At 47.5% G+C, this 12,221-nt stretch overlaps 1 protein-coding gene across 7 annotated transcripts in view; it reads right to left on the bottom strand.

The window, feature by feature from the left end:
* Positions 1-12,221, bottom strand: part of DNM2 (dynamin 2) — a gene marked incomplete at both ends in the record, with an annotated part of 88,260 nt that overhangs the window by 28,963 nt on the left and 47,076 nt on the right. For all 7 annotated transcript variants that reach the window (XM_084248722.1, XM_084248723.1, XM_084248718.1 and 4 more), the window contains 3 exons: positions 2,521-2,656; positions 7,859-8,001; positions 10,875-11,035. In XM_084248722.1, the coding sequence (XP_084104848.1) occupies positions 2,521-2,656; positions 7,859-8,001; positions 10,875-11,035 (440 nt within the window). The remainder of the gene's footprint in view (positions 1-2,520; positions 2,657-7,858; positions 8,002-10,874; positions 11,036-12,221) is intronic.

The following is a 12,221-nucleotide window of genomic DNA, read 5'->3' as shown; positions in this document are numbered from 1 at the left end:
TTAACAGAGTTACATTCATAGAACTACTCATAACTGTTGGAAAGTGTGAAAAACACCTGAATGCTCAATGAGTAACTGGTTCAATGCATGGTGGGACATCCATAAGATTGTTTTACTACTAACAATGCATGCAATGTGTATGACTAGTCTGGTAAGATGGCTGCATATGAAAAAAGCAGGTTATAATTTTTTTCCCCTTAGCTATGTATGTAGGAAAAAGGCAAAACACTGGTTTTACTCATGTGGAAAACAAAGAAACAAAAGTAATGACAAGTAAAACAAAAACAAATTCTTAGACCGTCAGAACAAAACAGTGGTTCCCAAGAGGGGAAGGGGGAAGGGATGTTGGGTATACTAGGTCAAAGGAATCACAAATGGTGAAGGATGGAAGCCAGACTTCTGGTAGTGACCAGATGCTGATTTATAAGACTCTGCAACTGAAACCCAATATGATGTTATACACCAATGTTACTTCAGTAAAAAACTTGGTAAGATTTAGGGTCAGACAGCCAAGATTAAATCCTAGCCATTCAATATCTATAGAAAATACTTAACCCTCTGAGCCCCAATGTTTTTATCTGTAAATTGGGGGTAATAAGAACATCTACCTCATCAGTTTGCTGTAAATGTATTAATAATAATACACATGAAGTACCTACTGTCAGTCTTAAAGTATTCAATAAACAGTATTATTTTCATCCTTTTAAAAATACATATAAAATTACTTAAAAATTAAAAATACACATATATGTGCACACAAGTAAGGATGAACATATGTGCTGTTTGTGTATACAAGGGGCTTACCCATCTGCACAGAAATAAAAGACACATCCAGGTGTTAACCCGAGTTGCCTCTGGATGTAAGAATTATGGGTGTTTTGCCTTTTAGCTTCTATTCTTTTATAGAAAAGAACTTTGCTAGTTTTTTTAAAAAGATTTATTTTTTTATTTTAAACATTTATCATTTTTTAAATTTTTTTAGACAATATTTGCTTTATTTATTTATTTTTTAAAGATTTATTTATTTAGGACCTCCCAGGTAGCGCAGTGATTAAGCGCTGGGCTGCGAAGCTCCCGCAGCCTCTGCAGCCCCGGTTTGATCCTCGGCCACCAGTGAGGGTACCACATGGCGCGCAGACCTCTCCTGCCGTGCCTGCTGCTCCCCTCAGCAGTGTACTTCATCAGTCTGCCTGTTCTGCTCCCCACTCTGGCTCCTGTGAATTCTCTCACCTCCCCCCACTCCACCCCCCACCCCTGCACATCTGACTATACCCAGTGCTTGTATAAATAAATAAATCAATCTTAAAGAAAAAAATTCTCAAAAAAAATTATTTATTTATACAAGAACTGGGATACAGGTCAGAGGTGCAGGAGGGCGAGACAGTTCACCAGAGAGAGCGGGGAGCAGAACAGGCAGACAGACCGAAGATACTGCTGAGGGGAACAGCAGGTGAGGGAGGAGAGATCTGCTGTGCCATGTGGGTAGCTCCCTGGCTGGCTGGGAATTGAACCCACGCTGTAGAGGCTGCAGACAGCTTCACCCGCTGCACCACCGGGGAGGCCCAGATTTATTTATTTTTATACAAGAGCTGGGGTACAGGCCAGAGGTGTGGGAGGGTGAGAGGATTCACCAGAGACAACACGGGGAGCGGAACAGGCAAATGGACTAAAATACACCTGAGGGGAACAGCGGGCGAGACAGAAGAGGTCTGCCGTGCCATGTGGGAATCTCCCTGAATGGCCGGGAATCAAACCCGTGCTGCAGAGGCTGCAGACAGCTTCACAGCGCTGTGCTCAACCTGCTCTACCACCAGGGTGGCCCTTTGTTAGATTTTATATCATAAATGATATGTACCTACCGTGAAAGCTATCAAACTTCAAGACAGCTTAAAATCCCCCAAATCCCAGGGCCTCCCCGGTGGCACAGGGGTTGAGCGCTGGGCTGCGAAGCTGCCCGCAGCCTCTGCAGCGCCGGTTCGATCCCCAGCCGCGGTCCCACATGGCGCGCAGACCTCTCCTGCTGCACCCGCTGCTCCCCTCAGTGGTGTATTTCGTCAATCTGCCTGTTGTGCAACCCGATCTGGCTCTGATGAATTCTCTCACCCTCCCCCGCTTCTGACTGTATCCAGTGCTTGTATAAATAAATAAATAAATCTTTAAAAAAAAAAAAAATCCCCAAAATCCCAGCACTGACATTTTTGCAAACACCCTTGGAGATTCTGTGCAAAGGCACACCTTGACTAGTGTACCATTTCTTATAGTAAGAAGTACAAAGTATCACTTCTATGTTATGTTACACATGCTGCTCTCCTAACCTGCTTTTTTCCCCCTCCTACAACAGACTGGGGATATTTGCCCATGTAAATTTGTCTACATCTTCTATGTGTACTGCAACAGGTATACTGCTTTTTTCTCAGAGAAAAATGGAATTTCCACGCAGCTCTGTTGGAAACTTCTAAGCTGCCCATCAGGGCACCTGAGGGGACAGTGCTGACCAGAGATGTCAGGGCCCAGCACTACCTTCACCAGTTCAAAGGGAAACCGCTCGTGGAAGATTCGATTGATCCGGGCGCCCCCAGAAAGCTCCAGCGTATCCACCTGGTCTCCAGAGCCCTCGATCCTCTTCTCAAAGTCCACCCCAAATTGCTGGACCATCCTACCAGGAAAAAGAAAACCTGAATGTCAAAACCAAGGTTTCAGCATAGCTCTAGGTTAGGTCCTGAGTCAAGCCATGGCTTACTTTTTTTAGCAGCAAAATGTATGCATAGGTCAAAACAAATCAACAACACACAGGAGGTGCCTATTACAAGCACTCACTACGCAGCAGGCCTCCTATGGTTTATTCATTGATTGAATTTGGGGGAGTGGGGCAGTTTTTACTCCCCACTTTGCAGATGAAAAGAGTGAGATGTAGGGATCACAGCTCAGTCACATCTGCCCTGAGGTTTGGGTGGGGTGTTAAGGCAGCCCCTTCACATAATTCAGGTGGTTTCAGCCACCTTCTAATCTGTTCAGGTCGGGACATTACCATGGATGGGCTGTGAGGTCTTACACAGGAAGTTTTGTCCATCTTGGCCTCAGTTTCTTCATCTGCAAAGTGTGTAGACTGTAATAGCATCTACAACACAGGGTGTCTGTGAGGATTCAAGGAGTTTCTAGGTATCATTAAGTGCAAGAAATCACTGATTCTATAATGCACTATTAACTTGTGTACCCACAGAAGATAAAGAATGCTACCAATTAAATGGCAATTCACCTAAACTTTTGATTTCAGAGAAGTTAAATTTTTAAGGCCTCATATAATTGATGAAATATGATAATGCCACACATGGCCACCTCAGCACCCAGCCCAGTTCTTACAAAGTACCTCTAAGTGCTGCTTATCAGCTTATTAGTAGCATGACAATGTGAACAGTACAGAACAGGGACAGTTATTAGCATTTTGGTTTTTTGAAGCATTTTAAAAAAAAGATTTATTTATTTATGCATACAAGAACTGGGATACAGGCCAGAGGTGGGGGGGGGGTGAGAGGATTTACCAGAGAGTAGGGAGCATAACAGGCAGATTGACTGAAATGCATTGCTGAGGGGAGCAGTGGGTGAGTCAGGAGAGGTCTGCTGCTCCGTGTGGGTAGTTCCCTGGCCAGGGATCAAACTCATGCTGCAGTGGCTGTGGATAGCTTCATAGGTTGTGTCTTAACCCCCTGCACCACCAGGGAAGCCTCTAGAAGCATCTCTATTTGCTCCCCTCAATCCCTTGCACTGTCTGCCTTAATCATTCCCACTCATCAAATTCTTGATCTACTCAAGTAGTATGTGGAGTTTCCTCAGGAGAGTGGCTCCAATGGTGACCAGCCCTTGCTATGACTGCCACATTAACCCTGAAGTTCTTTTATGGACAAAATGATTGATGCCAGCAAACTACCAGGGCAGCAAGCTCAGCTGCTGATAAACAGGGCTTCCCTTCACACTGGTGGGGGGCCAGATGCAAGGTGTCCCAGGTTCCTAGATGCCCCTGGCCCATATCAATGGATGCTGTGCAAACTGGATTTCCTTCCCAGAGATACACACAGGCCTATGTTAATACTACATCTAGAAAGGGGTACCCTGACTGAAGGTCAAACCAGGCTCAAAGTCATGAGACACAGCACCACAGCATGGACTACCAAGTGGACAATGGTGACTTCAGCCACCTTCTGCTAGCTGCAGGAGGACACACTGCATACAAGTGGTGGCCTCCTGGGGGTTCAAGAATCCATACCGTGCTCACAGCACTTCCTTATCAATTGTCAGAGGGTCAACTGTGTTCCCTCAAATTCATTTTGATGACCTAACCTCCAGGACCTCAGAATGTGACCTCTTTTTAGAAAAAGAGCCATTGCAGATGTAATTAGTTTGGTTAAGGTGAAGTCATACTCGAGTAGGCTGGGCCCTTAAGCCAGTGTAACTGTTGTCTTTAGTAAAAAGGGCAAATTAGGGTCTCCCTGGTGGCACAAGGGGTTAAGCACAGGACGGTGAAGATATCTGCAGGCACTGCAGCACAAGTTCAATCCCCAGCCGGCCAGGGAGCTACCTACATGGCACAGCAGACCTCTCCTGACTCGCCTGCTGTTCCCCTTAGCAGTTCATTTCAGTCAATCTGCCTGTTCTGTTCCCTACTCTGTCTCTGGTGACTCCTCTCATCCCCTGCACCTCCAGCCTGTACCCAAATTCTTGTATGCAAAAATAAATAAATCTTTAAATGCAAAAAAGGGGGCAAATTGGACATACAATGAGAGCTCCATGTGAAGATGAAGGCAGGTGCTGGGAACACCAAAGATTGCCAGCAAACCACCAGAAACCCTCAGAGGGAACCAACACCTCAATCTTGACTTTCAGCAACCAGAACGATGAGACAAATTTTTGTTGTCTAAGACACCCAGTTTGTGGTATTTGGCCACAAGTGGTATCATTAGAAAGCAGTGATCGTGAGTTTATAGCCTCAGGTACACTTCTAAAGAACACACATTCCTGTTCCTTGTTCTAGAAGGGGGCAGACTCATGTGCAAAGCACAAAAGCCAAGAGAAGAGAGTTGTTCTGAAAAATACTCCCATCATTCTGCCCGGGGAAACAACCTGCTGGGGGCCTTTAAACGACCTGCATGCTACAGACAAGATGGGGCAGATGGGGAAGAGGACAGGGTGGACACGGAGCAATGACCAAGCTGTGCTGGGGTAGAGAAGCCAAACCAAGTGATATGCTGTGATGATGATGATGATAAAAGTGACATCAGTCAGCTCTTCTAGCACCAGCTCCCATGACCCACACACCACACCAGCCTGTGTGCAGCCCGAGGGAGTGAGTCCAGAAACCAATTAGGGTGGGCCACAGGGCACGAGGAGTGACAACATCTCTCTGGAGCCCAAGATGGCGAGATGGAGTCTAATTTCAGAGCACATTCTCCACAATCCAGTGATTCCTCCTTCAGGAATTTGCCCAACAGGAATTCTTGCATGTGTGCTCAACTATAAATCTGAGAAGCATCTAGTAAAACAAAAAGTTCTCAAATGTCCTCTACATGTCTCCAGCTGTGAATAAACACATATGCCAGGCACCATGAAAAATGGAAGGCTCGTGATGATGCTTTAATAAGAAGGGGAAAAGGAAAAGCAAAACTGGGGGACAGACTGATGCCAATGTTGTCATACTCTTGTAAGGAAAAACCTCCCTGGTGGTCTAGGGGTTAAGTCTCAGCGCTATCTCTGTGACAGCCTGAGTTTGAACCCCAGCCAGGGAGCTGACCCACATATGGCGCAGCAGACCTCTCCTGTCTCACCCGCTGCTCCCCTTAGCAGTGTATTTCAGTAGATCCACCTGTTCTGCTTCCCACTCTGTCTCTGGTGAATTCTTTCACCCCCTCTACTTCTGGCCCATACCCCAGTTCTTCTACACAAATATAAATAAAATCTTAAAAAAAAAAAAAAAAAAAGGGAAAATCTGAGATGGGGAGGGGATGCACAAAAGGGAGGTAGCATTTTCACAGTGACCACTTTGTGCCATGTAAAGGGGACTATTTTCATAGGTAAGGGTCAGGAGGAAGTCATGCAACAAGTACTTCAAAGAGGTGACCACTAGTCGAGAGGGTACAAGAGGGGCCTCTGCTTATCTGTGCAGCCTGAAGTCTGTAGGAGGACCTTGGCCTGCACCTAAGATGCTCAAGAAGCCATCATGGGGGGCCTGCAGATGATAGCAGCGCACCTCCACGGGGCTTGGAGGGCCTCTGGAGAAAAATGGAGTTTCTCCTGGCCATATGACAGGATTGCTGCTACTGCTATCCTCATTTTCGGGGTGAAGAAAGCAAGGCTCAGGGAGGTCACTTGCCTGTGGTTGCCCAGTGTGCCAAGGTTCACCCCAGGCCACACAATGGAAGTCTGCAAAGGGCCAATGTTTACTCTGTAGATAGTTTTTTGGAATGCACTTGAGGCTATCTGAGCATAAAGGCATTCTCCCCACCTTCTCTGACCTACCGATAGGCACAATGTTGGGCTTGGGGTCATGTTGTGATGGCCAGAGGGGGCAGCGTCTCTCTGACATATCAGTGGCAGGTATCTCATGCTTGGCGTTATCTGCTATGAAGGCTGAAGGGAGTTTCCAAATCCCCTCTAACCAAGCCCTTTGAGTACCCCAGGGTCCCTTGCAGTTAAGAAAGTGAATACAGAGGCCAGAAGGGCCCTGAGCAAAAGAACCCGGGATTCGTGGCATGCAGGCTCCCCCATCTTTCAGTACAGAGGCTGTATCAAGTCCCTCAAAGGTATGGGCTGTAACAGCAAGAGAGGAGCACAGCCTCAAAGTCAGAGGAGGGATTCCAAGCAGTGGAGCAGAAGCTGGGCTCTAAGTCTATTCTTTTTTTTTTTTTTTTTATTTTATTTATTTATTTTTTATAGAGGCATGTTTTATTTATTTATTTATTTGCTTGTTTGATGATTTGTTTATACATGCACTGGGTACAGTCAGAAGCGCGGGAGGGTGAGAGAATTCACCAGAGCCAGAGCGGGGAGCAGAGCAGGCAGAAGGACCGAAGTACACTGCTGAGGGGAGCAGCGGGCAGCAGGAGAGGTCTGCGCGCCATGTGGGACCCTCCTCCGGTGGCCGGGGAGCAGCCGGGGATCGAACCGGCGCCGCAGAGGCCGCGGGCAGCTTTGCAACCCAGCGCTCAACCGCTGCACCACCATGGAGGCCCTCTAAGTCTATTCTTAAGTCTATTCTTCCTGGAGCAGCCAGAGGGTGCTGTGAGCAACGGAGAGAGGCCACATCCCCCCTCTGGCAAGAACTCCAACTCAGCAAAACCAAAGTCCTCCTGGAGGACACAGGTCCTAACTGCTCTGCCCCATCCCCTCATGTCTGCCCTCACCCCTTTCCAACTCCCCCTCATTCATGGTACTCCAGCCACGTGGACTTTTCCAACATGCTAGGTGCAGGCTTTCCTTGGGACCTCTGCACTGCCTGAGCCCCACACTCCATATCTGAAAGGCCCCCTTCCTCATATTTGCCCGATTCTCATGTCTCAGGTAGGCTTCCTGAACACTCCTTAAAAAATGGCACCCCCACATCCACACCAGGACTCCTCAGTTTCCCACTTTCAGATTTCATTATTTAACACACTGTACATTTTATTATTATTTTCTGTCCCATCCTGTTCCACTTTCTGAGCACATTGGACTCTGTCCTGTTCACTGCAGCAACCCCAGGGCTCAGGAAAGGGCTTAACTAGCACACAGGGTTCTGGACAACTGTTTGTAGATGAGTGAATGAGGATCCCTGTGGCTGTGGAGGCCCTGGTGTACCAGGTTGTGGTGGGTTGGCGGGGATGACACATACTGAAGCAGGGCTTTGGTTTTGCGCGTGGGGTCATCGGGCCGGAAGTTCTTATACTCCTCCACTTCCTTCTCTAGAGACAGTAGCTGGCTCTGTAGCTTGCAGCGCAGGGCTGGCAGCGACTCCCGGATGTGGTTGGTCAGTTGCTATAGGAGAGAGAACAGAGGTCAGAGGGCAGTGGGGGGGGTTTGGGAGGGGGAAGGTGTGTGGGAGGGGGGGATGCATAGAATACACACATAAATTTTGCTCCCTCTGTGAAAAGGGATAGCAGGAATAGCAACAAGGAAGACTGGTAAGAAACAATGTTGAAAAAGGAAGAAAGGAGCAGGCAGGCAGGAGGCCTCTTACGGTGGCCCCTTTTTCTTCTCATTCTACTTTGGGACCATGTGGATTTGTTAATTATTTGCAAATTTACAAGGAGGAAGCACTGCAGAAAAGGTTAGGGAATGAGCTCAAGGTGGGTTAGAGGAAATGCTAGATACAGAACAATGCGTGAAATATTACTGCTCAGGCTGGGAAATGGAGAAAATAAAGGAGTAAGAAGGGCAGTACAGATGCTACCAGTCTCTCCAGGCCTGAGAATCTCTCCAGAGGGAAGCCCCGGAAGAGATGAGATGGCTGCCTCCGGGATAGGGGCCAGTTACGGGATGGTTCAAGAAATTGGACATTTCACTAGCTTGGGGCTGGGTGACTTTTTTTTTTTTTTACTATTACAAACTATAGATACAGGAGAGAAACCAAAATAAAAGCCATTCAGTCAGCTAAAACTCAAAAGTGAAAAGTGGCATTTTGTTGCCATCTGTTCTAAAACAGAAAACAAGTTGTAAAGTATCTGCCAAACTAAACAAAGATATGCAGGAGCTTCCTACTCTTTAACAATCTATCACCCTAAAAACCTTTGTGAAAGGGCTCTGCCCCCAGACAATCTCAGCCCACACATTCCCCACCTCCATGGGAGTTGGGGGAGAGGGGAGGGCTATGTTACACATGCTGCAGACAACGGCTGTCTTAGACATCCCACCAATCTTACACTGTCTTACACTGTCTTAGACATCCCACCAATCCCATTAAGCTCTTAAGAAAAAGGGAGGGGAAACAGGGTACTCCACCACTTTATAAGGCACCCAGATATGCAGCCAGTTGCCCAAGAGGAGCTGCTGGCTCTCAGAGAAGGCAACTCCCCATTTGCCCATTTTTGGGAAGTTTTTTTTTTTTTTTTAAGATTTATTTATGCATACAAGAGCTGGGGTACAGGCCAGAGATGCAGGGGGTGAGAGGATTCACTAGAGACAGAGTGGGGAGCAGAACAGGCACACTGACTGAAATACTGCTGAGGGGAGCAGCGGGTGAGTCAGAGGTCTGCTGCACCATGTGGATTGCTCCCTGGCCGGAGATCGAACTCATGCTGCAAAGGCTGTGGATTGCTTCATAGTGTGGTGCCTAACCCCTTGTGCCACCAGGGAGGCCCTGTGGGGAGTTTTATTTCTCTTCCTCCCCCTATGCCCTCCCGCCCAGGCAGACCCCACTTCCGGTCCTGGAGGGGCCCTCCCACCACACACTCACTTCCCTTTTTGCTCTCATGAGCTGCCTTCTCTGGCTTCCTTCTCTGGGGCTTCTTCCCAGTCCCATCACTACCTCATACTTGATCATGCATATTATCAGGTGACTTATTCTGCTCCTGTCCCCCCATTAGAAATATACCATCCCTCAGGACAGGGCCTGGCTTTCTTAGCCACATTATCTGCATGAAGGAACAGCACTCCTTGGGTCCTGCTACCATTTGGGAAGCTGCCATCGAGTATCCAGGGTGAATGTCTTACTCACCTGGGTTGGACAAACCAGGACAGTAACTAAGGGCGAGCACTGCCTGCCCAGCTGTGGGCCACATAATCCCACATCATGAATTTTACTCCCACCAAACTGGCCCATAATCAAAGTGATATTATAAGCTGCTGCCTTTTATTGACTAGGAGAATGAAAAAGCATCCCAAGGGTCTTTCACCAAGAGACTGGTTCAACCGACCACGGTCCTTGTGTTTGAAACTATTATGCAGCCATGAGAGAGAATAAGGAAGGGCTCTTCTGCACATGGACAGAGACCCCAGAGATGGTACTGAGAGGAAAAAAACAAAAAAAAAGACATCCTTGACTATGCCATTATCCATTGAAGGAAAGGGAGAAATGATTCGTCAAGTTCCCTTTTGCTTTTATGGACAAAAAGAAACTCAGGAAGTACTAACAGTAGGGCCCTGTGGGTGGGAAGGCAGAGAAGGATGATTCACAGTACACTTTCTAATCCAGTCATGTATCACTTAAAGACAAGATATGGTCTAAGAAATGCACTGTTAGGCAATTTCATGGTTGTACAAATTCTGCAGAGTGTAATTACACAAACCAAGATGATGGAGCCAACTGCGCCCCCAGGCTGGAGTGAGAACCAGTTGGGACCACTAAGGGATACACAGTGTCTTCTGACCCATGTTCAGAGATGCAGGTCTGCACTAGTTTTGCTTATGAGTGCTAGGAATATATTACCTAAAAAAGAGCAACAGAGAGCTGCTGCGATTTGATAACTATGGAATTCCCCACTGGGTAGCTGCTAAGCACTTAGTGGGGGGGGGGGGTAAGAACATTCCAATGACAAAGGTAAAGAGATTAGGAGGGGCTGGGACCCTACCCTGAGGCTACCCAGTCAGAGGTCAGGATGGACTTTGGATCCAAAGTCCTCCTATTTAGCTACTGTCTGGTGCTGTTGGCTACAGCAGCCATCATCCAGGCTTCTGTAACCCAGGTCACCAACATCAGGAGCCATATGCAAACTTTTCATATGCATTAAAACAGTAGTAATATAGTAGTATTGGCAGTATGGCTTACTAAACACCCACTCTTCACCAGACCTTGAATCAAAGGTAGATTGAAATCATTTTGCTAAAATAAATGCTGCTCTAGACCAAGCCACTGTGAATTGCAGTTTTGTGCAGTGCACAGCCTGAGCCAACTGCTCAAAATCCACACCTACCTGATTCAGAGTCTTCTGCAGGAGTGGTGTACCCATGCGATCAGCTATGTGCCGGTAGGCTGGATGGGAGAGGAAAAACTTCCTCTCGGCCGCCAGTGCTGCACGGATGTCCTTCTTGCCTTCAATGTCCTTCTGGCTGCGGTTCACCACACCAATGTAACCTGCAGGGAGAGAGGGTCAGGGTGGGGGCAGCGCCAAATGAGCCAAGATACAAGCATGGACCTGGATCCCATCTTACAGGACTGGGTCATGAGCCAAAACCCATTACTCAGACATATCGCAAATACTCGAGTATAGTCTTGAAAAGCAACCTTAACTGGAGGAAGGAGAGACTGTACATAGTGCGGTATGAGGGGAGTTATTCAACACTTCTCTTGGGGAATGGACGTGACAACTGCCAGTCTTATGCAGACCTGACTGCCTGCCATGCTCTCCATATCTGTTAGCAGATCCATTTTACAGATGGGGGAACAAAGGCATGCCCAGGTGAGGCCATAGATTCACAGAGAGGCGTGCCAAGTTCACAGAGAAGATCAGAAGGAAAACCAAGATCTGACCTCAGATCCACAGGAAGCCCAAGTTCACTGTGGCTACTATCAGACTAAGGAAAGGAAACAGCAGGGGGAGGGAGAGGCATGGGGCTTGGTTTCTTGGAAGGTGCAGTAGTTCTGAGTCTTTCATAAGTCAAGAGAAAGGAAGCCCTGTGAAATGATTCTGAAGGTCACACAGGTGACGGGAGAGATGAGGGAGAAAAAGCCTGAGGTCATGAGAGGCAATTAGCTACAAGTGAGGAAGAGGGACTTTCTCAAAAACAGAGAGCAAGGCCAGAGTGGGCAGATTTGGATATCACTGAGCAGGGAGGAAGAGAGCTGAAGCGGTCCGGATCATCCGACCGCTTGGGGGTAATGCTGATCCCAGTCAGAATGCCTTAGAGTTGAAGATGGTGGCCCAAGATGTGGTATTCGAGGGAGCACAGGGTTGGGGTAGCTAGAGGATCTGCTCCCTCCTTCTTAAATCTTTGACAAGAATCTTCGGTCCCCTCAGCCAAATGGGTTTTTGGGTTTTGCCCTGACCTTGCTCTGTCTTGATAAGAGCCATCTCTCATGATTCAACGTCTCAGCAGCACTAGTGGTAACCAAGGTCTAAATGCTTTCCCCACTCCTATCCCAGACAATGAGAGGAGGGGACCCTCAGGAGCAAAAGAAATGACTTGAATGGTGCTGGTAAGGATGATGGCCTGAAGTGCCCACAGCTGAGCGGTAATCCTAGGGAAGAAATGGGAAAGGAAAGAGAAGCAACGAAGAAAGCAATGGGCTAAAGGACAAATATCCAACACCACCACAGTGA

The sequence above is a fragment of the Talpa europaea genome, assembly GCF_964194135.1.
Source record: "Talpa europaea genome assembly, chromosome: 12".
NCBI lineage: Eukaryota > Metazoa > Chordata > Mammalia > Eulipotyphla > Talpidae > Talpa > Talpa europaea.
This window is presented reverse-complemented; position numbering and strand designations above follow the sequence as displayed.